The 23,020-nt window shown below is 46.3% G+C and overlaps 1 protein-coding gene across 3 annotated transcripts in view; it reads right to left on the bottom strand.

Moving 5' to 3' along the window:
• The window catches only part of crtc3 (CREB regulated transcription coactivator 3), an 84,845-nt gene extending 66,078 nt beyond the window's left edge, over positions 1 to 18,767 (bottom strand). The window contains exons 1-2 of one of the 3 annotated variants that reach the window (XM_038784541.1): positions 18,513 to 18,767; positions 865 to 975 (exon numbers count right to left, since the gene is read on the bottom strand). In XM_038784541.1, the coding sequence (XP_038640469.1) occupies positions 865 to 975; positions 18,513 to 18,740 (339 nt within the window). In that variant the 5' untranslated portion in view covers positions 18,741 to 18,767. The remainder of the gene's footprint in view (positions 1 to 864; positions 976 to 18,512) is intronic. The other 2 variants (XM_038784539.1, XM_038784540.1) reach the window with 2 other exon arrangements.
• Between the last annotated feature and the right edge of the window lie 4,253 nt (positions 18,768 to 23,020).

The following is a 23,020-nucleotide window of genomic DNA, read 5'->3' as shown; positions in this document are numbered from 1 at the left end:
AGGGCAGCTACCGCACAGTTTTAGCATTTCTGTTCGATCATTGGGGCGCAGGGTGCATGTGTGTGTTAACATGATGGACAGTGTTCCTCAAACACTATGCAAGAGGGGTACCATTCATTCCTGAGCTCTGGACTCTCATTATTTTCTGAATCTGACAGAATATGGTTCCCTATACACATTCCCGTCAAACATTTCCCAGGACAGATATAGCACGTTAGACAGAAATTACAATTTATTTTCCAATAATGTGCGCCTGATCTAACATTAGGAGGAATTTATACACCTGCTCGATAATTTTGCATTTCCCACATCAGACATGATTTGGCCTCTGAAACCAATGTTCCTAACTCAATTGTCTAATTGGACAGGTTGTGTTCCAAGGGTTCTACCTCAAATGGAACAGTTGGGAACATTAAAGGGAAAGGAAGGAAACACAATCAAATTCATAAATAGTTACAAACACAATAAACATTTTTGGAAAGACTTTCAGAAACAAATCATTGCCCCAGCAATTTACAGGACCTCAGAGATAATGCAAACAATAACTTATATTTATGCCATGATATGGATATGCCGGCTTATATTTATGCAACATTTGTAACGTGGAGAATGTCCTCTGAGAGAAGAAACAGAAGCTAAAAAGCAGCAGCAAGTTAGGAAGGGAAGGAGAGATGGAGATCCAGAGATGATGACAGGTCGTTACCCTGATGGTTAATTGGAAGGGGGAGAAGGGAAAGAGGAAACCAGAGACAGTTAGAGCTGATGACAGAAGGGCAAGGCTGAATGTAGCGCAAGGAGCCATTTGCAAATTCGAATGAGGATTTGCAATTCTGCTCATCAGCGGCTGGCACTCAATGAAGTTACCTCCAAGTCGTTTGTGCTGTTTCCAATCTGATTCACGTTGGGTAATGATCCTCCATAATACTGCGCCTGAGACTGTGCCAAACGCAAGTGGTGTAGTTTGTGCAACTGTACCTAGGAGCAATCAGAAAGCAGAGTCAGGCTAAAGTGACCAGCATGGTCCCAAATATCAATGACAAGCAAGTCGGTAGAGTTATTGGCAAATTAAGTTCTGCAGTCGATGCCAGCTTTTACCCTGTATTCCTGCCTCCTCCCATCCTATCCCATCCATCAGCAAAACGCTTAATTTCCTTCTTCAATATTTGTATCTCGTTTCCCTTTAAGTGCATCCATACTCGACAGGAGTGTTCTGGCTTTTCAACAAGACTGAAACAGGTCAAACCAAGCAATAGGAATTAAGTGTTAGCCTGTACTTCGAGACTTAGGGGTCATAAGTGCTGTTGTTTCCATGTCACTGTGCTGGAGGAAACATTAAAAAGAAAGACTTGCAGCTGTACCGTACTTTTCACGATCACTGGACATCCCTTCATCATAACCTTTATTGTCACAAATAGGCTTACATTAACACTGCAATGAAGTTATTGTGAAAATCCCCTAGTCGTCACATTCCAGCGACTGTTCGAGTACACAGAGGGAGAATTCAGAATGGCCAATTCACCTAACAAGCACGTCTTTCAGGACTTGTGGGAGGAAACCGGAGCACCCAGAGGAAATCCACACAGACACGGGGAGGACGTGCGGAATCGATCCGGGTCCCTGGTTCTGTGAAGCAACAGTGCTAACCACTGTGCCATCCTGCCGTCCTTCTCAAAAGGGCTCTACAGTCAATTCTGCACTTTTTGAAGTGTAGGCACTGTTTTTTTTTTAATATAACCTTTATTAACGGTGCAATGAAGTTACTGTGTTAATGTAGGAAGCACAGCAGCTTACACAGCAAGCTCCCACACAAAGCAATTTGATAATGACAAGACAATTGTTTTTTATGATGCTGATTGAGGGATAATTATTGAACAGGACACTAAGAAAAACACCTCTGTTCTTCTTCAAACTAGTGCCATGGGATCTCTTACATTTGTCCGAGCTGGCAACTGGTCCTCGGTTTAACACCTTAGCTAAAAGACAGCACCCAACAGTGCAGCACTCTCTCAGTGCTGCCTGGAGTATCAGCCTAGACTTGTGCTCAAATCCTGGAGTGGGACCTTGCGACTCACGAGGTGAGGGTGATACCAAACAAAAGCCACAGCCGATACTACATTGTCAATGCTCTTCACCACAGTCCAGTGTACTTCTGTGAATTATTCTGATTTCATTATTTCAAATTGTCCCTCTTCCTCCCCTCCAAGACGTCTGACAAGGTGATATTGTCTTGCATCATTGACTTTGTCTATGTGTTTCTGGAACCCACCTCTCAATTCACCCGAGGAAGGAGCTGCGCTCCGAAAGCTAGTGATTCGAAACAACCCTGTTGGACTTTAACCTGGTGCTGGAAGGCTTCTTACTGTACCCACCCCTGTCCAACGCCGGCATCTCCACATCCTCCCCTCAAAGAGGCAAACTCCAGTGTTTCAACAGCTCGTTCCCAAAACCCCACCCAGCGAACAACAACATTTTAGAACCTCCTGTCCAACATTCAGCCCTCAGGTAAAAGCACATTAACTAGTCTAATTCACTTAATTGCCGTCTATGGGATCTTGCTCTGCACAAAAAATAAATGCTGCTGTATTTTCCTTCAGTGTGATTTGTGTGATGTGTTGGGCATGATGTAGCATATGGCAGGCTGCCCAAACAGCCATGAAACCAGATTTATTATTGCTCAAGACTGTCTGTACAACATCAGCTGCAGGAGTCAAATAGAGGGAGCAGGAATATTATGCAATAGTTATCTGCATGGACACAGTAAATGTTTACACAGAACCGGGCAAATTAAAAAAAAATAACAAACGAAATTCCTGCTTTGGTTTATTTTCCAACAGCAATGTTAAATTCATTGAAGCTCACAAAGCGTTGCGCAGTGATATAAAACTGGTCAAATCACGAGTTTCTCTCTACCCCAGACAATCTGACCCCTTGGGCAAAGGTTCCTCAAACACCTGCTGACCTTCAGTCACCTTGTTCAAGTGGGCATTCCGAGACCATATATCCGGCACCGGGAGAGCTGTTCGGCTGCAGAAGGCACCACCAGCCCTGGCCTGTCCTGGTATTTGCCCAACACCCGCACACCCGCGCGCACACACACACATTTACTTGTCAGCGGAGTGCCCCCCCCACCCCTTCCACCCTACAAAGCCTTGTAAATGTTCTCTTATGCAAACTGCTTTTGAAGGTAACAACCAAATCTATTTCCACTCTTCTTTCGGTAGCACATTGCAGAACTCAGCAACTGGTTACATAATCTTGAGCATTGCTGTCAGATCTCCTCCTAACATTCTTTACTCTGAGGGGAATGACAACAACATCACCAGTCTCTCCAAACAAATGATGTTCCTCCTCTCTTCTACCTAAGTGCATCCTAATAATAATAATCTTTATTCGTGTCACAGGTAGGTTTACATTAACGCTGCAATGCAGTTACTGTGAAAAGCCCCCAGTCGCCACACTCCGGCGCCTGTTCGGGTACACAGAGGGAGGATTCAGAATGTCCAATTCACCTAACAGCACGTCTTTCGGGACTTGTGGGAGGAAACCGGAGCACCCGGAGGAAACCCACGCAGACACGGGGAGAACGTGCAGACCACAGACAGTGACACAAGCCGGGAATCGAACCTGGGACCTTGGCGCCGTGAAGCAACATTGCTAACCACTGTGCTACCATGCCACCCGTCTCCAAGACGCTAACATCCTTGGGCTTTATAAATGCTCCTGACATGTGTCCTGGGGTGTTTTATTATATTAAAGGCGATATAAGAAATACAAGTTGTTATGGTTGCTCAGAATTGGACACAATGGGGCAGCACGGTGGCGCAGTGGTTAGCACTGCTGCCTCGTGGCTCCGAGATCCCAGGTTCGATCCCGGCTCTGGGTCACTGTCCGCGTGGAGTTTGCACATTCTCCCCGTGTCTGCGTGGGTTTCGACCCCACAACCCAAAGATGTGCTGGGTAGGTGGATTGGCCACGCTAAATTGCCCCTTAATTGGAAAAAACTGAATTGGGTACTCTAAATTTATATTAAAAAAAGAATTGGACACAATACTCTGGCGGAGGACTTATCAGTGACTTTTAAAGCGCAAGTCACTTAGTTTTTTTACTTGATGACTCATTTTGTAAAGCAACGGTCTTTGTAAACTTGTTTTGTTAAAAAAACCCAGCTATATCCACTTGTCTTATCGCCTTCAAAGTTTGTGTCTGTGAATTCTTGGTGAGCAGTGACCACGAAGCAGTTAGACTGCTGGAAACAACCACACTAGCTCACCAATGGCCTTCAGGATTGGAAACTTGACGTCCTTACCTGGTCTGGGCCTACATGTGACTCCAATCCCACACCAATGTGATTGGCTCTAACATGCGTCCAGTAAACCATTGTGTGCATTGAAACCGGGGAAATCAGGATGGGTAATAAATGCCAGCTTTGCCAACAACACCCAGATCCCAGAAAGGATATTTGAAAGCCGCTGACTGTCCTGGTCTGTGATGCTGAAGAATAATTCCAGTAGGGCATTTGACTGGAATGGGACAGAACGTAACTCCAGCTTCTAATGTAAAACAAGGACATAACAGGATGAACCATGAAGCAAACTTGTCCGTTAAAAAATACACGTGTGGGCAGCACGGTGGTGCAGTGGGTTAGCCCTGTTGCCTCACGGCGCCGAGGTCCCAGGTTCGATCCTGGCTCTGGGTCACTGTCCGTGTGGAGTTTGCACATTCTCCCGTGTCTGCGTGGGTTTCGCCCCACAACCCAAAGATGCGCAGGCTAGGTGGATTGGCCACGCGAAATTGCCCTTTAATTGGAAAAAATGAATTGGGTACTGTAAATTATTTTTTAAAAATTAAAAAATACGTGTGCGTGCGTCTACGTGTGTGTGTGTGTATGTGTGTGTCTGGCAGTGTGTGTGCCTGGCAGTGTGTGTGTGTGTGTCTGACAGTGTGTGTGTGTGTGTGTCTGTCTCTTTCGGTCTGTGGGTGTGACTGTTGAAATGAAAAATGAAATGAAAATTGCTTATTGTCACGAGTAGGCTTCAATGAAGTTACTGTGAAAAGCCCCTAGTCGCCACATTCCGGCGCCTGTTCGGGGAGGCTGGTACAGGAATCGAACCGTGCTGCTGGCCTGCCTTGGTCTGCTTTCAAAGCCAGCGATTTAGCCCGGTGTGTGTACGCGCAGACATAAGAAGCCAAACCCAATCCTGCAAAAAGATTTAACATACAAAAATGTTGACAATGTTTTTGTTTTCATAGGGGATGTACGCTGGCAAATTGCCAGAAAAACATTTCACCCTCGAGCTCATCACATTTGCGTAAGAACCTGCCCTTTCTCAGTTGATCAGTGCCATTCAGGTATGTGTCATCCAACATGCCAAAAACAGTAAAGCACTTCAACAGGTCACAATTGGTCGCGTTCATGTCTCACCAGTCAGAGGATTGTGTGCAAAGTCTCAGTCCAGCAGTAAAGCCAAGCTTGAGGGAGAGCTGCACTGTCAGAGGTGCCTTCCTTAGAAACAGGCCCCTTAACCCAAGTCTCTACTTCACTATAGGCGTTGCCACTGCTTCTATTTAAAGTACATTCCACCAAGCCCTTGCTTTGCCAGCTTCCTGAACAATAGTGCTGTCACTGACTCACAAGCTTCACTGCCTCACCTGCATGTTTTGGTGTCTCTTTATGTCATCGAGAATTGCGTGGCATGACCTTTTGCTCGAGTGTGCAACGATGTGACCAGGCGTCCCCTGACCCCTGGCTCAGTGAGGAGCACCCTCGGCTTAGAGTCAAAATGTTCAAGGAATTGTGGGGGGGGGGGGGGTCTTGCTGTGCAGTGACTCCACTTTAGAAAGTTTAATTGGCCGTAAAGCACTTTGGAAGATCCAACGCTGCAAGAGGCGCTACATAGAATCATAGAATTTACAGTGCGGGAGGCCATTCAGTCCATTGAGTCTGCACCGCCCTTGGAAAGATCAGCCCACTTAAGCCCCCGCCTCCACACTATCCCCGGAACCGCACCCAAACGTTTTTGGACACCAAGGGCAATTTAGCATGGCCAATCCACCTAAACTGCACATCTTTGGACTGTGGGAGGAAACCAGAGCACCCGGAGGAAGCCCACGCACACACGGGGAGAAACGTGCAGACTCCACATAGACAGTGACCCAAGCCGGGAATCAAATCTGAGACCCTGGTGCTGTGAAGCAACTGTGCTAACCACTGCACTGCCATGCTGCCCCTATAGAAGGCTTCTATTGTTTCCTAGCAGCGGCAGTAAGATACAGTCAGGCAAAACAGAGAAATATCCCACTGGGTGCAGAGATATAACAACAACTTATATTTATAGCGCCTGTATGAAACATCCAGCGGCACTTTACAAGAACTCATAAAACGGAGTGTGACACTGAGCTACATGAGGAGATGTCTGACCAGAGCAGCAAAACCTTGTCAAAGGTATTGCACAAAACACAAGAACTTGGGGCAGCACGGTAGCATGGTGGTTAGCATAAATGCTTCACAGCTCCAGGGTCCCAGGTTCAATTCCCGGCTGGGTCACTGTCTGTGCGGAGTCTGCACGTCCTCCCTCCCCGTGTGTGCGTGGGCTTCCTCCGGGTGCTCCGGTTTCCTCCCACAGTCCAAAGATGTGCGGGTTAGGTGGATTGGCCATGCTAAATTGCCCGTAGTGTCCTAAAAGTAAGGTTAATGGGGGGGGTTCGGTTACTGGTATAGGGTGGATACGTTAGGTTTGAGTAGGGTGATCATTGCTCGGCACAACATCGAGGGCCGAAGGGCCTGTTCTGTGCTGTACTGTTCTATGTTCTAACACAATAAATTACAGTAATTATTTGTTTAATGCAAACATAAATTGGTGAAATGCACAAGGGGTTTGTCAGGGAAGACTCCATGTTGTACATTTCCAGTTTCCATTTCAGATTTTTTGCCTTTTGTCCTTTTTCCTTCCGTCCATCCTTCTTTAATGAAAGACAAAAGATGTTTTCAACCCCACCACTAAACCAAAGTTGCGACTGATTTTGGAAGGGCTTTGGGAATAAAGGAACACCAATCCTATTAACCCTATTTTGGAAGGATATTCTTAAACTGGAAAGACTGCAGACGATATTTACTAGGATGCTACCAGGATTTGATGGTCTGAGCTATAAGGAGAGGCTGGGACTTCTTTCCCTGGAGCGTAGGAGGCTTAGGGGTGATCTTATCGAGGTCTATAAAATAATGAGGAGCATCAATAAGGTAGATAGTCAACATCTTTTCCCAAAGGTAGAGGAGTCTAGAACTAGAGGGCATAGGGGTGAGAGGGGAGAGATACAAAAGGGTCCAGAGGGGCAATTTTTTCCACACAGAGGGTATTGAGCATCTGGAACAGGCTGCAAGAGGCAGTGGTAGAGGCGGGTACGCTTTTGTCTTTTAAAAAGCGGTCAGACAGTTGCATGGGCAGGGTGGGTATAATATTAATCTTTATTGTCACAAGTAGGCTTACAATAACACTGCAATGAAGGTACTGCGAAAAGCCCCTAGACGCCACAATCCGGCTCCTGTTCGGGTACACAGAGGGAGAATTCAGAATGTCCAATTCCCCTAACAAACACGTCTTTCGGGAGTTGTGGAAGGAAACCGGAGCACCCGGAGGAAATCCATGCAGAGACGGAGAGAACGTGCAGACTCCGCACAAACTGTGACCCAAGCCGGGAATCAAACCTGGGGCCCTGGAGCTGGGAAGCCATGGTGCTAACCACTGTGCTATCATGCTGCCCACATATACACGTATAGAGGGATATGGGCCAAATGCAGGGAAGTGGGACTAGCTTAGTGATATAAACTGGGCGGCATGGACAAGATGGGCCGAAGGGCCTGTTTCCGTGCTGTAAACATCTGTGATTCTATGACTCTAACTGCTGTGGTCAGCTGTGAATGCACCTCCTCTTTGTTAAATAGCAGCAGAATGTGATACTGATGACATATGTTTGAAAACAAGAGTCAGCTTCCTTTCAGACAGTGTGCAAACTGAGCCACACAGACCAAGACTTACAAATCTCTGGTCTGTGTCAATGCTGCCTGCAGCAGCAGTTGATAGGATCAGGGCAGGTTTGGAAAAGGGAATACTCATTCAGAATCCCGTGCCCTGTCCAGTGAACCCTGCCCTGTGCAGGTGTATCTGCCCATGTTACGATCAGGCTGTGATGTTCTCACTGTCAAACAGTCTCTGAACACAGCTATAGTTGACAACATTTAATTGAGTTATCAGCGATCATCGTATCATAGTAATTTACAGTGCAGATGGAGCCATTTGGCCCATCGAGTCTGCACCGGCCCTTGGAAAGAGCACCCCACTTAAACCCATACGTCCACCCTATCCCCGTAACCCAGTAACCCCACCCAACCATTTTGGACACTAAGGGCAATTTAGCACGGCCAATCCACCTAACCCACACATCTTTGGGCTGTGGGAGGAAACCGGAGCACCCGGAGGAAACCCACGCACACACGGGGAGGACGTGCAAACTCCACGCAGACAGTGCCCCAGCAGGGAGTCGAACCTGGGACCCTGGAGCTGTGAAGCAACTGTGCTAACCACTGTGCTACCGTGTCACCCAAATGTGGGTCTAGAACTCAGGAAATATTTAGCTGAAGAGGTGAGAACATTAATTTGTAATCTTCCCCAAGCCTAGTTAACTAGCTATATTTTTTAATAAGCACTGAAGTACGACAGCGGTCCTGGTGAATGCCACTCTCGCTGAGTGCTTGTGTTAAAAACAAGGTTCACAGTGTAACCAGTTATTTAAATAATCACACTCAGCAGATTAATTAATTACTGAATCAGGTCCAATTTAAAGTCACATTTCCCCTTCACTATACAAAGGCCGCGTCTTCCATTAACTAAGCAAGGTGCAAAAGGTTCCATCAGAAATAATGACTTTCTGTTACCGTATATGTTACACATGCAAGGTCATTTTCCGCAGACACCACTGGGATCAGCATGCAAATCCAGCCCAGATAGGTGGAATGAAAGGCTCCTTTGTCCAATGGCTGCAAGAGGCCCAAGTGCAGTGAATTTGGGCTGCAGTATGTAACACCCCCTGATCAACAGGCAAACCGACTCAAAGAAGTTGGAAAGAGGCTCCTGTAAATCAGGGAACAATGTCACATTGTGAAAGAGAGAAACTGAAGTTGCTGCACAGACATTCTGTATCTAACCCCGTGCTGTCCCTGTCCTGGGAGTGTTTGATGGGGACAGTGTAGAGGGAGCTTTACTCTGTATCTAACCCCGTGCTGTCCCTGTCCTGGGAGTGTTTGATGGGGACAGTGTAGAGGGAGCTTTACTCTGTATCTAACCCTGTGCTGTACCTGTCCTGGGAGGTGTTAGATGGGGACAGTGTAGAGGGAGCTTTACCTCTGTATCTAACCCCGTGGCTGTACCTGTCCTGGGAGTGTTTGATGGGGACAGTGTAGAGGGAGCTTTACTCGTATCTAACCCTGTGCTGTAACTGTCCTGGGAGTGTTTGATGGGGACAGTGTAGAGGGAGCTTTACTCTTACGCTGTACCTGTCCTGGGAGTGTTTGATGAGGATAGTGTAGAGGGAGCTTTACTCTGTGTCATAATATACATCCATGTATATAATGGTGTGCAGACAGGCAGTGATTGACACAAAGGATGACCAGTCAGCACACAGAACTCAGCAGACAATCACCAGACAGGACACGACCACTATAAAGCCAGAGGGCACCAGATTTCCCACTCTCTTGGGATCCAGCCTCTGAGACAGTCAGAGCTCGTGAGCAGCAGCCAGTACAAACACCATGTGGCAGTCAGTTAGTCTGGTCAGGTTAGCCTCAGGTCTCCAGTCACGTCAGCATAGTGTCAACCCACAGTTAAGCATGTAATATAGTTAGATGTTCAATAAAATCGTGTTGCATATCATCAGGTGTTGGAACCTGTCTCTCTCTACACTGCATCAAGCGCAGTCCACATAGACCCAGCCTGCCCAACACATCACTCTGTATCTAACCCCGTGCTGTACCTGTCCTGGGAGAGTTTGATGGGGACAGTGTAGAGGGAGCTTTACTCTGTATCTAACCCCGTGCTGTACCTGTCCTGGGAGTGTTTGATGGGGACAGTGTAGAGGGAGCTTTACTCTGTATCTAACCCCGTGCTGTACCTGTCCTGGGAGTGTTTGATGGGGACAGTGTAGAGGGAGCTTTACTCTGTATCTAACCCCGTGCTGTACCTGTCCTGGGAGTGTTTGATGGGGACAGTGTAGAGGGAGCTTTACTCTGTATCTAACCCCGTGCTGTACCTGTCCTGGGAGTGTTTGATGAGTACAGTGTAGAGGGAGCTTTACTCTGTATCTAACCCCGTGCTGTACCTGTTCTGGGAGTGTTTGATGGGGACAGTGTAGAGGGAGCTTTACTCTGTATCTAACCCCGTGCTGTACCTGTCCTGGGAGTGTTTGATGAGGACAGTGTAGAGGGAGCTCCCTCCTATCCCATCCACCTGTCTCCTGTCCCATCCATTCCCTGAATGCCTGATGCAATTGTTGAATTATCAGACCTACATAGGCACGATCTTAAACCACTTCCCAAAATCATCATCAACTTTCAATCATTTCATCCCTGCAAGATATCCTGGGATGTTTCAGTGTGTTCAATGCCATGTTTGCTATCTCTCTGATCTATGATCAGAGATTGGACCCAAGTGTAATAAAGCAGATGGGATCCCGGGCGTTAGAATTAGAAAGAGAGTAAAGAAGCAAGATAATTCTGCTATATCTATAGAAAACATTGATCCGGTTCCAGCAGTAGAACTGTGTCCAGTTCTGGGAATTATTTTTTTATCCTCCTTTTTCACATTTTCTCCCAAATTTCCACCCACCAACAATAAACAATAATCAGTGACAAATATGTCAATCCCCATATCAATAACAACGATCCCATCCTAACACCAAACCCCAGACATTAGCCCACATGTTCAAACAAACAAATGACAAAAAGGAATTAGGGATCACCCATAGTCACCATTAGCACACCCCATCCCCCCAACCTTCCCACCCACCCGCCCCGACTAATGTTCGATGTTATCCAGTTCTTGAAAGTGCATAATGAATAATGCTCATGAATTGTAGAACCCCTCCGTCCTTCCCCTCAGTTCAAACTTAACCTTCTCAAGAGTCAAGAATTCCAACAGGTCCCCCCGCCACGCCAGGGTACAGGGTGGAAAGGTTGCTCTCCAACCTATCAGGATCCGCCTTCAATGAGCCGAAGGCTACAACATCTGCCTCCGCACCGGTTTCCAACCCCGGCTGGTCCGACACCCCGAATATGGTCTCCCGGGGGCCCGGGTCCAGTTTCACATGCGCCACTTTAGAAATTAGCCGAAAAACCTCCTTCCAGTAATCCTCCAGCTTTGGACAGGGCCAAAACATATGAACGTGATTAGTCCCCCCCCCCCCCCCCCCCCCCCCCCCCTGCAACATTCACACACACACCTTCTACTCCTTCAAAGAATCGGCTCATCCTCTCCCTCGTGAGGTGTGCTCTGTATACCACCTTCAGCTGTATCAGCGCTAACCTCGCGCACGAGGTGGAGGCTTTGACTCTCCGGAGCACCTCACACCAGAACCCCTCCTCCATATCCTCTCCCAACTCTTCCTCCCACTTTGCCTTGATCCCTTCCAGTGGTGCCTTCTCTTCTTCCAAAATAGCTCCGTAAACCACTGACATTACCCCCTTCTCCAGTCCCCCTGTCGTCAGCACCTCCTCCAGCAACGTGGAGGCCGGCTCCACCGGGAAGCTCTGTATCTCCTTTCTGGCAAAATCTCGAACCTGCATGTATCTAAACATTTCCCCCTGCTCCAGCCCAACATTTCCCCCTGCTCCAGCCCATACTTCGCTCCCAGCTCCTTCAATCCTGCAAACCGGATATTTCCTGTGTTAATGAGAGTCTATATTTACTCGAGAGTGGCTGTTGATTGCCGTCACACTGAGATCCACCGGCACAGGTTGGTGTTGCGTTAACCTCAGGACCACTCCGCGATCGCAGAATGGCAGTGTGGCTCAGTTGGCACCGCTCTCACCTCTGAGTCATCGGGTTGTCAATTCAAGCCCCATACCCGAGCACGCAATCCCGGCTGGCACTGCCCCCAGACATTGGCCGGCAGTCCCAACGTGAGACAGCGAGACAGACATACCCACAGCACTATTCTCCCGATGAGTTGACAAACATGCCTTGCATGTTGACTAACATCACAAACAGATCAAGTAGCTTGCCAGCTTAATGCAGTTTGCAGGATCTTGCTTTGGTGCAAAATGGCCACCAACTTTACCTACTCGAGAACATTGCTGAGAAAATTGACAGGGCTGTATATAAACAAAAGTCTTCCACACCAGGTAGCGGACGAACTTCAAACGAGATCAAACGAAAATTACACCTGAACTGTAGTTGCCCACGTTGTCATAGCAAAACATAAAATAAAAGGTGAGGAGGTCTTAAGGTTACCAGGGTCTTGTGATTACAGCACAGAAATAGGCAGCGCTTCCTGTGGCTACAGGTTTTTATGTAATGAGACAGTGTCAACAATACAAAGCTGCCGGCATGTCAAGGTTCGTGGGGTTTAATATCTTCATTCTGAAACTTGTTAAGCAGCACAAAGTAGAAATTTGTTCAGGTTTCTGTGGTAGGTTGGGAATAATTGGGTAGAACCACAAGGGCCCTGTTCTGCCAGAAACGGTGAACTTCAGAACTCTTAACAGGGTGCGTAACAGGAGAACTCAGAAATCATCCGCCTAAACTACACAGAACTCCGACACTAGCACAGCATTCCGATAAGTCGATCCCACTCGCTGTAGTTAGATTGCAATGCTGATACGTGCGTCAAATGTTTTAGCAAATTAGTTTGACTTATTGATCAAAATGTTAAGAACAGCATATTTTTTCTGTGACCAAGAAAACAAAACCCCTTGTGCCAACCCTCCTCAGCTTGCATTTACATTTCAGCGGGGTCAAACATCCCAGTGTCGCTGAGCTCAGGATGGGTATTTCAGAATAGGCGGGGCAGAAGCTGGGTCAAAGAGTGGATTTGGAGCAGGAGAGAGGTGAAGAGGTTTGGGGCGGGAACTCCAGCGATTAGAACCCAGGTAGCTGAAGGAACCCAAAATGAAGACTGGGGTGCACAAGTGGCCAAAATTGGAGGAATGCAGAGATCTCCGAGGGTGCGGGGCAAGGCCCGTGGAAGATTTTGAAGACAAGGGTGGGAATTTTTTTTTCAATTAAGGGGCAATTTAGCGTGGCCAACCCATCTACCCTGCACATCTTTGGGTTGTGGGGGTGAGACGCACGCAGACACAGGGAGAAAAGGATGAGAATTTTAAACTCAAGGCATATGGCCACCGAATACAGTGCGATGGGCGAAGGCTGAATAGAATTTGTGCAGGCTAGGAAATAGGCAGCTAAATTTTAGATGAGCCCAAACATCTTCAATGGCTGTCCATGTTGGGGCTGTCAGTAGGAACCCGCTATCCTGTCGCACACACTAAGATTGAAATGAAAAATGAAATGAAAATCGCTTATTGTCACAAGTAGGCTTCAAATGAAGTTACTGTGAAAAGCCCCTAGTCGCCACATTCCGGCGCCTGTTCGGGGAGGCTGGTACGGGAATTGAACCGTGCTGCTGGCCTGCCTTGGTCTGCCTTCAAAGCCAGCGATTTAGCCCTGTGCTAAACCAGCCCCTATTGCTGCACTTTTAAACAAATAATTGTACGTGACATGTATTGGGAGACTTGGTCAAGTATTGGCTAAGTACACAGCTTTCCAGTGAAACTCAAACGGCAAATGCCTCAGTTCATACAGCTATGGATCTGGAACCAGTGACAGCAACAACCAACGGGTGTTCAAGGCCAAGTGAACAGAAATTGGCAAGGGAGCTTTGACATCAACATAGAACACAACCCATCAAAGCCAGGCAAAACACAAAAAAACTTTCCTACTGACTCATGTTCGAATATTCAAAGTTTAAGAGCCTTTAGAAAAATAACGTGCACTGCAAGAAAACATCTTGGGAGGCCAGACCAAAAGGAATGAAGAAAGGAGTTGGCGAGGCTTATCGGTACTGTCTGCACAATGGCCCAGTTAGTAGGTGCACTGCCCAGTGTGGCTTTTAACCATCTGTTTCAGGAATACCCGAGGCCACATTCAGTGGGCTGCTGCTCCTGATCATTAAACTACCATGTCCATACCACTCGCACTGTCAGCAGGTGATAAGACCAGCATCAGTTATAATTTCCTCTGCGGTCAAAACTAACAGCTGACATGAATGGTCCAGAATTGCACAAGGGCAAGGTCCTTGGAGACCCAACGCATTGTGGAATTCCATTCCCAATGTCAGCCAATCTCTCCAGCAGAAAGCAGGGTGGGGATAGATAAAAAAGCAGACACTTTTTAATGTTTACTTGAGGATCCTACCCTTGCACTGCCCTTGTCCTTGTACCACTTGGTGGACTGATTGATGAGCCACTGCGTTATTTCATTAAACTGTACTGTGTGTGCATGTCTGAGGTGTTGTGAGTGAGGACCAAGTGTAACAGAGCCCCGTGTCGTCAATGTAAATGTTGCAGCCATTCATGTCGCCAGTTACAGAAAAGAAAGTCCACGTTTCACTGAAGCCAGAGCAGAATCTTTTTTTAAATAAATTTAGTGTACCCAATTAATTTTTTCCAATTAAGGGGCAACTTAGCGTGGCCAATCCACCTACCCTGCACATCTTTAGGTTGTGGGGGCGAAACCCACGCAAACACGGGGAGAATGTGCAAAATCCACACGGTCAGTGATCCAGAGCCGGGATCGAACCTGGGACCTCGGCGCCGCGAGGCAGCAGTGCTAACCCACTGCGCCACCGTGCTGCCCAAGCCAGAGCAGAATCGAGTGAACCCACGAGCAATTGTGAGGCACACTGTGGACAAATTAGTTAACCGAGCCAGCGACTCAAAGCTGGTAATTATCTTCAACTGTTATCCAGATTTGACTAAAAGGATTAGATTACAGATAAGTAGATTTCTTGGCAGATTGTACAATAAATTAAATTGGTAGGGCTTGAAGAACAAGTTTCCCAAGTGCAGACTTTCAGTTGGATGGTATGAATGAAGCTGAAAACTCAGTCAGGCACAGGGAAAAACAAGGTGTGGTCACATTCACATGGGGATTTAAAGACTGCCTGCTTCAGGCCTTTCGAAGCTCTGGGCTCACCACTAACCCGCGAGATAAAAACGTCAGTAAACTGAGCAACAAGATTAGTTACTGTCTATTCCTGTTAATCTATTCACCAGAAAAAAGAATGTCACATCTGGCACCCATTTTCGGCCCATCACACTTCCTGCGTTACACTCCAAAGTGCAAAGAAACTCGAATCACTTAACTTCTATTTTTTTTTTTTACATTTCTTTTACGAGCAACCCGATGCTTAACTAAAAGCAATTAAACTTATCCCACCAAAGAAACATGCGTTGAGAAATTACAGATGAAATTTGCTGGTATAGCACTGGGAACAGATCAGTTATGTGCAACCAACCTGTCATTTAGTGTTGGGTGTATCCAACCCGGAAGCTATAGCTTGTAAAGTCTCCTCAATCTGCTTAACTCCATCACCAAACAATGATTAAACTCCGCGGCTTTGTTTACTTAATTATTAGACTTCATGGCTTTACAAGGGGACAAAATTGCACATGCACAGGATCATGTTTTTGTACACTGAATGGTATGGCATCCCAAAATATAATTTATATATTAGGTTTTATATAAATACATCTGCTAGAGTGGCACGTGGCGCAGTGGTTAGCACTGAGACTGTGGCGCCGAGGACCCGGGTTCGAATCCCAGCCCTGGGACACTGTCCGTGTGGAGTTTGCACATTCTACCCGTGTCTGCGTGGGTTTCACCCCTACAACCCAAAGATGTGCAGGGTTAGGTGGATTGGCCACACAAGATTGTCTCTTAATTGGAAAAAAAATAATTGGGTACTCTAAATTTATATTTTTTTAAAAACAGGAACAAGGAATAGCAGAATGACACACGATACAATGATAATGTAAAAGTGCTGGAAATACTCCGACCACATCTGTGGTGAGAGAAACCAGAATTAGCGTTTCAAGTCCAATACAACTTCTTCAGACTTAAAACGTTAACTCTGTTTCTCTCAGGGCACCACGGTGCCGTAGTCGTTAGCTGAGGACCTGGGTTCGATCCCAACTCTGGGTCACTGTCTGTGTGGAGTTTGCACATTCTCCCCGTGTCTGCGTGGGTTTCACCCCCACAACCCAAAGATGTGCAGGGTAGGTGGATTGGCCACGCTAAATTGTCCCTTAATTGGGAAAAAAAAAGAATTGGGTACTCTAAATTGATTTTTTTTTTAAACTGTTTCTCTCTCCACAGATACTGCCAGATCTGTTGAACCAGCACTGTCTGTTTCGATTTCAGGTTTCCAGCATCTGCAGTACTTTGCTTCTATAATGATGATGGAGTTATTGACTAATCACAGTCAGCAATCTCTAATAAAGATTTTACAACAGACCGAGAAATAGAATGGGCAATCCTCCAGTGGGTTGAGCTTTGGGAACCATTGATCCAAAATCGCCTGTTCGTCTCGTGAGCTACACTACACTCACCACAAGCCAGGTGGCATGTTACTCATATACTAGATTCCTAAAATGTTATTTTCTGTAAGAAATTTGCATTTTAATGAATTACTCCCGTCACATGCACCGTCTATCTATGGAAGCTGTTGTTTCGACCGACCACCAACATTGCCTCCCCAGTTTAACTTTGAACTTAATGCTCTTCAAGCCCAGGCCAATCAGCCATTATTCAAAGGCGGCACAACAATTAAACTTCTCCTTTCCAGGAGGTGACTGAGCATTGGAAAAATGAAAGGATGAAATGATTACAGAGCGACACTGAGGTGTGACGTAAAGTGCACAAGATAACTCCCCTGAGATGGTTCAGGAGAGAGAGTTACCTTCCTATCAACAGGCAGCTGGGCACCTTTTGATCTTCACAGTCAAGGAAGGATATACCTGCCTCAGGAGGGGTGTGGGGTACAACCAAGGCTCACCAAAAAATATGTAGCGATTTTCATGATCACCAGATGCCTCAAAGCACTTTACGACTAATGAGTTGTTTTTACAAGTCTAGTCACTGTATGGGAAATGCACAGCGAGCTCCCACAAACAGCAATGTGATTATGATCAGGTAATCTGTTTTTGTGATGTTGAATTAGGAATGAATATTGACCAGGACACTGGGGATAATTCCTCTTCAAAATATGCCATTTTACATTCATCCAAGCAGGAAATATGGCCTTGGTTTAATGCATCGCCCACAGTTCAGTATCTGATGGTGAAGCACTCCCCGAGTACTCACCGGGAGTATTAGCTTAGTGGGACTTCTTGGCTCAAGAGGTGAGGATGCTATCAACTGAGTCACACTAGATTAATCCTGGATTGAGTGAATGGACCTATGCTCTCTGAGTTCAGAGTGAGAAATGATCTTATTGGAACAAATTCTTCGGGGGGGGGGACTTGATGAGGTAGATGTCGAGAAGCTATTTTCCCAGGCTGCAGTGTCTGGAACAGAGTCGGAGCATAAGGGTCATTTCAGACTGATTTGAGGAGCATTTTCTCCATTCTGTGAGTTCTGAATCTTCGCTATTGTCACCCAGAGGGCTGCAGCTCAAGTCAGAGGGATGGGGAGGATAGACTTCAATGGGCATCCATCACAAACCAGCCACGATTTACTGTCCTAAAGCATCGACAGGAGACTTTTAAAAACAATTCGGAATACCCAAGACCTAAAAAGACTTGCATTTATAAACAGCACTTTCCACCTCCAGTGATGTTTCAAAGCATTTTACAGCCGGTGCGGTTTGAAGTGCAAAGAGCAAAATAAAACCTTCCCACAACAAATAAAATATTCAAGCAGAATTCCAACATATTAAAAAAATCAAATCAAGTGGATTAGCTGCACTTGCATCATGAATTAAACTTAATTAAATAGCAAACATAATTGTTTGAACACATGCAAGTCTTAAATACATCAAAAGTACAAATAAATAGATTTTAAATGCATTAAAGCGCACAATTTATTACGTTTTGAATATAAAAGTAATCAAATACTTTAACCTATATTAAAATTACAACTAAATGTATATGTATAACTTAATTACAACTACATGTGTAACTTATTAAAAGCACTGCACATTTAATTATACCTAAATATATAAATTGTGCACGTTTAATAGTTAAATATATTTAGAGCAATGGCTTTAGTTGTACTTTTTAGAGATGTAAAAAAATATTTGTTCATATTAAAATTATCAACATTTAATTATTGGAATACAATGTTAGATGTTTCTAATGTGTGAAAAGTGTTGTTTAATTAAATTAAACACATTGAATTACAAGTGGGAAATGTGCACTAGGCCCCGAAGCCTGGCGCTCGCGTGAGTGCCCCCCACCGGCCGCTTACCCGCGAGACGCTGAGGTCCTTCATCACCTCCTCGAAGGCGGCCGTCTCCTCGGCCTGTTTCTGGTTGTGGAGGGCGATCTTCTCGCTGAACTTGCGGGGGTTGGAGGGGCCCGAGCCGCCGCCGCCGCCGCCCGAGGAGGAGGAGGTGGAGGAGCCGCCGCCCGAGGCGGCCCCGGCGCCGGGTCCGGGGCTGCAGCCGGGGCCTGGGCCCGAGCTACTGCCCGCCATCTCCACCGCAAACACCCCGCTCAGCTCCAACACCCCCCCCAATAAATCCCCCTCAGAGAAAACAAACCCTCAAATTAAACCCCCTCCAAATCCAAAAATTAAATCCCCTCCAAAATCCAAAATCAAAATCACCTCAAAATCCAAAAATTAAATCACCTCAAAATCTAAAAATTAAAATCACCTCAAAATTAAAATCACCTCAGAATCCCAGAAATAAAATCACCTCAGAATCCCAGAAAACACCAAGCAAAATTCCTCAGCTCAAAAAGAAAACACCACCCTCATCTCAAAACCAAAACATAAATTCACCCCAGCTAAATATCTTTCATTAAAATTCACCTCAGCTCAAAGTCAAAACTAAATTCACCTCAGCAGAGAAAACCTTCCTCCCCCCCCCCCCCCCCCCCAATACCGCCCCTCTTTTCTTTTCCCAGTCACACCGTCTCCTGCCGCAAAATGAAAGGCCCCACGTTCTCCTCCCTTCCAGCCAAAACACACAAGAAAGTTCACGTCTTCCCCACTCCTCCAGTGAGAAATGCGTGCCGGATCCTCTCCTCCTCTTCCTCCTCGGTGCTGTCTTCCCTCAGGAGCCACATCCAAAGTGCCTGAAGCTCCCCTCGGTGATTTGGAAATGGAGAGGTTCTCTCCTTCCCCCTGTCTCTTTGGAGCTTCTTCTCCCCCACCACCACCAAAAACAGAAAATATCAGACTGGCTTTTCTGTCATCGCTCAAAACCCACACACCGCACACACACACACCGACCGAGAGGGGAAAAAAACAAAATGAGAGATGGAGAAATGTTGCTTCTGAACTCCACCACTAGAGGAGACAAGAGACAGCTCAGAGAATACATTGAATAGGAGATAGTTCTATGTCACTATTAGCCTGACAGATTGTTTGATGGGGGCTTCCTTCCAGTCGAATCAAACCAAGTTCTATTTCTACGTCGACCCACAAGCTTTGTGCCGCAAGTAAGATGTGTGGAGCTATTTACCCCATTGCTGGTGGTCTGGTTGGAATCATAGCCAGGAGCGAAGAAGACTAAGGGAGTAAATCCTGACAGAAAATCCAGAGTGGAGGGGCGGCACGGTGGGGCAGTAGTTAGCACTGCTGCCTTACGGCGCCGAGGATCCGGGTTCGATCCTGGCCCCCAGTCACTGTCCGTGTGGAGTTTGCACATTCTTCCCGTGTCTGCGTGGGTCTCACCCACACAACAAAAAGATGTGCAAGGTCGGTGGATTGGCCACGCTAAATTGCCCCTTCATTGGAAAAAAAGAATTGGGTACTCTTGTGGGCGTAATCTGTCATCTATCAGATCTATCAGTCTATCGCTTCTCGGCCTTTTGGCTAAGATCAAGTGCAGATCTATCAGTCAGCTTTCCGACAACTCCTCTAGCAGAGCTGCTACCAAATAGTGGTGGTTATATCCTTTCCTTTGGTTAATACTGGCAATGTCGAGGAGGGAGGGGGGAGCGGGGGTTGAATCTTAGGCAACTCAGGCTCCTTATTATTTTCCCAGGACTGTGTTCTGGAGAAAACACTCCAACTTCGTGGCTTAGGTCAGCGCAATATGGAAACAGTTACCTTTTATAAGCCCTTACCTGATCGGCATTGAGCATGAGCACCAGGGGCTACATCAGATGGTGGAAGAGGTCATCACATCTCTTTACGCTCCCCCCAAAACCTCAAACCATGCAATCCGCAATCAGTTAGATTCTGTCTTGGCATGACTTACTTGCTTCAATGGGTGCTTGGAGCTTAGAGAGTGATCTCTCAATGGGTGGGTTGCTAGACAAACTCAACAAAAAAGACACCAGTCCTTCACATCACAAGCTGGAACATAAGAACCATGTGTCTTGGGCTTGCCAATGACCTACTGCAGGTAGATAATACATGTAAGACACGTGTGATCATGAAAGATCGTACAAGGTTCAATTCGGACATAGCTGCGCTGCCACTAGGTTCGTTCAAAGTGGATCCCTTAAAGAGAAACACAACATGAAACACAACATGTTCTTCTGGCAGGGGAAACCCCAAGAGGCAACACGTGATCATGGAGTGGGTTTCACAGTATAAACACACTCTGCTCGCAATGACCGAATCCCCCCCATAGAAATCTCAGAGAGACCTCTTACTCTTCATTTGTCAACTAGCGCAGACCCAGTCAACTTCAAGTGCATCTATGCCCTGACACCCCCCTTCCTCCCAGATGTCAAAGATTCATTCCATGAGGCACTTGACACTGACATCCGCAGAATTCTAATAATAATAATAATCGCTTATTGTGACAAGTAGGCTTCAATGAAGTTACTGTGAAAAGCCCCCAGTCACCACATAGGAAGAGAGACAGGTAAGGTGGGGGTTGGTTTTGTGATGAATGTTGAAATTGTTATATAATATATTTTATGTTCTGTTCCAGTAATGTTATTAAAACCCCTGTTTTAAACAGGGTGTCTACTAGAGCTGTAATTAAAGAGTTGTATAAGGTGCGGCAATCATTCATTCCAACCACTTACTTGGTTACAGATAAAGGGCTAGTGGAATAGTGTTTTGTTTGCTGGGGGTCCCTGGAGTATAGATGATTTATGAGGGATTGTGTTTAGTCCTAGCTAAGCAGGTCATGGAACTTAGTGGGATACAGATAATGTAATTGATGAGAGGATCCAGGTTTGTCTGTAGTTTTGCAGTCTGTTATCAGATTTTAAGTTGAACAGAGGTTTTGCCAAATGCTGTTAGGTTGAGCAGAAATGTACTGCATCTACTCTTGAAAGGAACTCTCTCTAAATGTCTGCACTGATAAATAAGTAGCCTGTTTTGTTAACTTTATTTGTAAGTGGCATTTGAACTGTATTGGGTTGCCGAATTGGAATTAGTGGCAGGTGTAGATTGTACATAGAACATAGGACACATTGTGCAGAAGGAGGCCATTCGGCCCATCGAGTCTGCACCGACTCACTTAAGCCCTCACTTCCTATCCCCATGACCCAATAACCCCTCCTAACCTTTTTGGACACTAAGGGCAAGTTAACACAGCCAATCCATCTGACCTGCACGTCTTTGGACTGTGGGAGGAAACCGGAGCACCCGGAGGAAACCCACACAGACACGGGGAGAACGTGCAGACTCTGCACAGACAGTGACCCAGCAGGGAATCGAACCTGGGACCCTGGCGCTGTGAAGCCACAATCTAGCCACGTGTGCTGCCTTCAAGCCTTTTCTTTTGTTTAAGAAATGTTTGACTGATAATTGTAAAGCTATTTCATTGATGTTAATGTGGTTAATTCTGTGTTTAAATTAGAATTTGTTTTAACATAAAAGAGATCTATTGGTCAGAGTCATCGTTCCTGGGTTAAACTAACCTTTCCTCACCGTTTTACGATTAGAAAAATAGTTTGGGGTTCCCATCCGGTATCCTACCAGAAGCTAGGCGTCTGGTATTTAGTTTTCTAGGAGCAGAGAAGGCTGAGGTGGGACATGATCAAAGTGTACAAAATCATGAGGGATGTAGATAGGGTAAATAGGAAGGAGCCTTTTCCCTTAGTAGAGGTCAGTAACCAGGGGGCATAGCTTTAAGATAAGGGGCAGGGGATTCCGAGGAAAATCTTTTTCACCCAGAGGGTGATGGGAATCTGGAACTTGCTGCCTGAAAGGGTGGTAGAGGCTGGAATCCTCACAACAGTCAAGAAGTATTTAGATGAGCACTTGAGATGCCATAGCACACATTGCCATGGGCCAAGTGCTGGAAAATGGAATGAGAAGAGATAGGTGCTTGATGGCCGTATAGACACGATGGGCTGAATGGCCTCCTTGTGTGCTGTAAAAGTCTATGACTCTAATTCCCAACATTGAATTACTGTATCTTCTAGGAGACTTCAACATAAGGATGGGTAGCAACTACGTGGTAGCATAGTGGTTAGCACAGTTGCTTCACAGCTCCAGGGTTGATTCCCGGCTGGGTCACTGTCTGTGCGGGGTCTGCACGTTCTCCTGTGTCTGCCTGGGTTTCCTTCGGGTGCTCCAGTTTCCTCCCACAGTCCAAAAATGGACGGGGTAAGTGGAATGGCCGTGATAAATTGGCCTTAGTATCCAAAAAGGTTAAGTGTGGGGTTACTGGGTTACAGGGATAGAGTAGATACGTGGGCTTGAGTAAGGTGCTCTTTGTAAGGGCTGGTACAGACTCGATGGGCCGAACAGCCTCCTTCTGCACTGTAAATTCTATGGTTCTTAGATACACAGCTTGGGAACATGCCAAGGGCAACAGGGAATCAGCGGGATGAACG

This window comes from Scyliorhinus canicula, chromosome 24 (assembly GCF_902713615.1).
Source record: "Scyliorhinus canicula chromosome 24, sScyCan1.1, whole genome shotgun sequence".
Lineage (NCBI taxonomy): Eukaryota > Metazoa > Chordata > Chondrichthyes > Carcharhiniformes > Scyliorhinidae > Scyliorhinus > Scyliorhinus canicula.
Note: the sequence above shows the minus strand (reverse complement) of the source record. Positions and strands in the feature narration are given on the sequence as shown.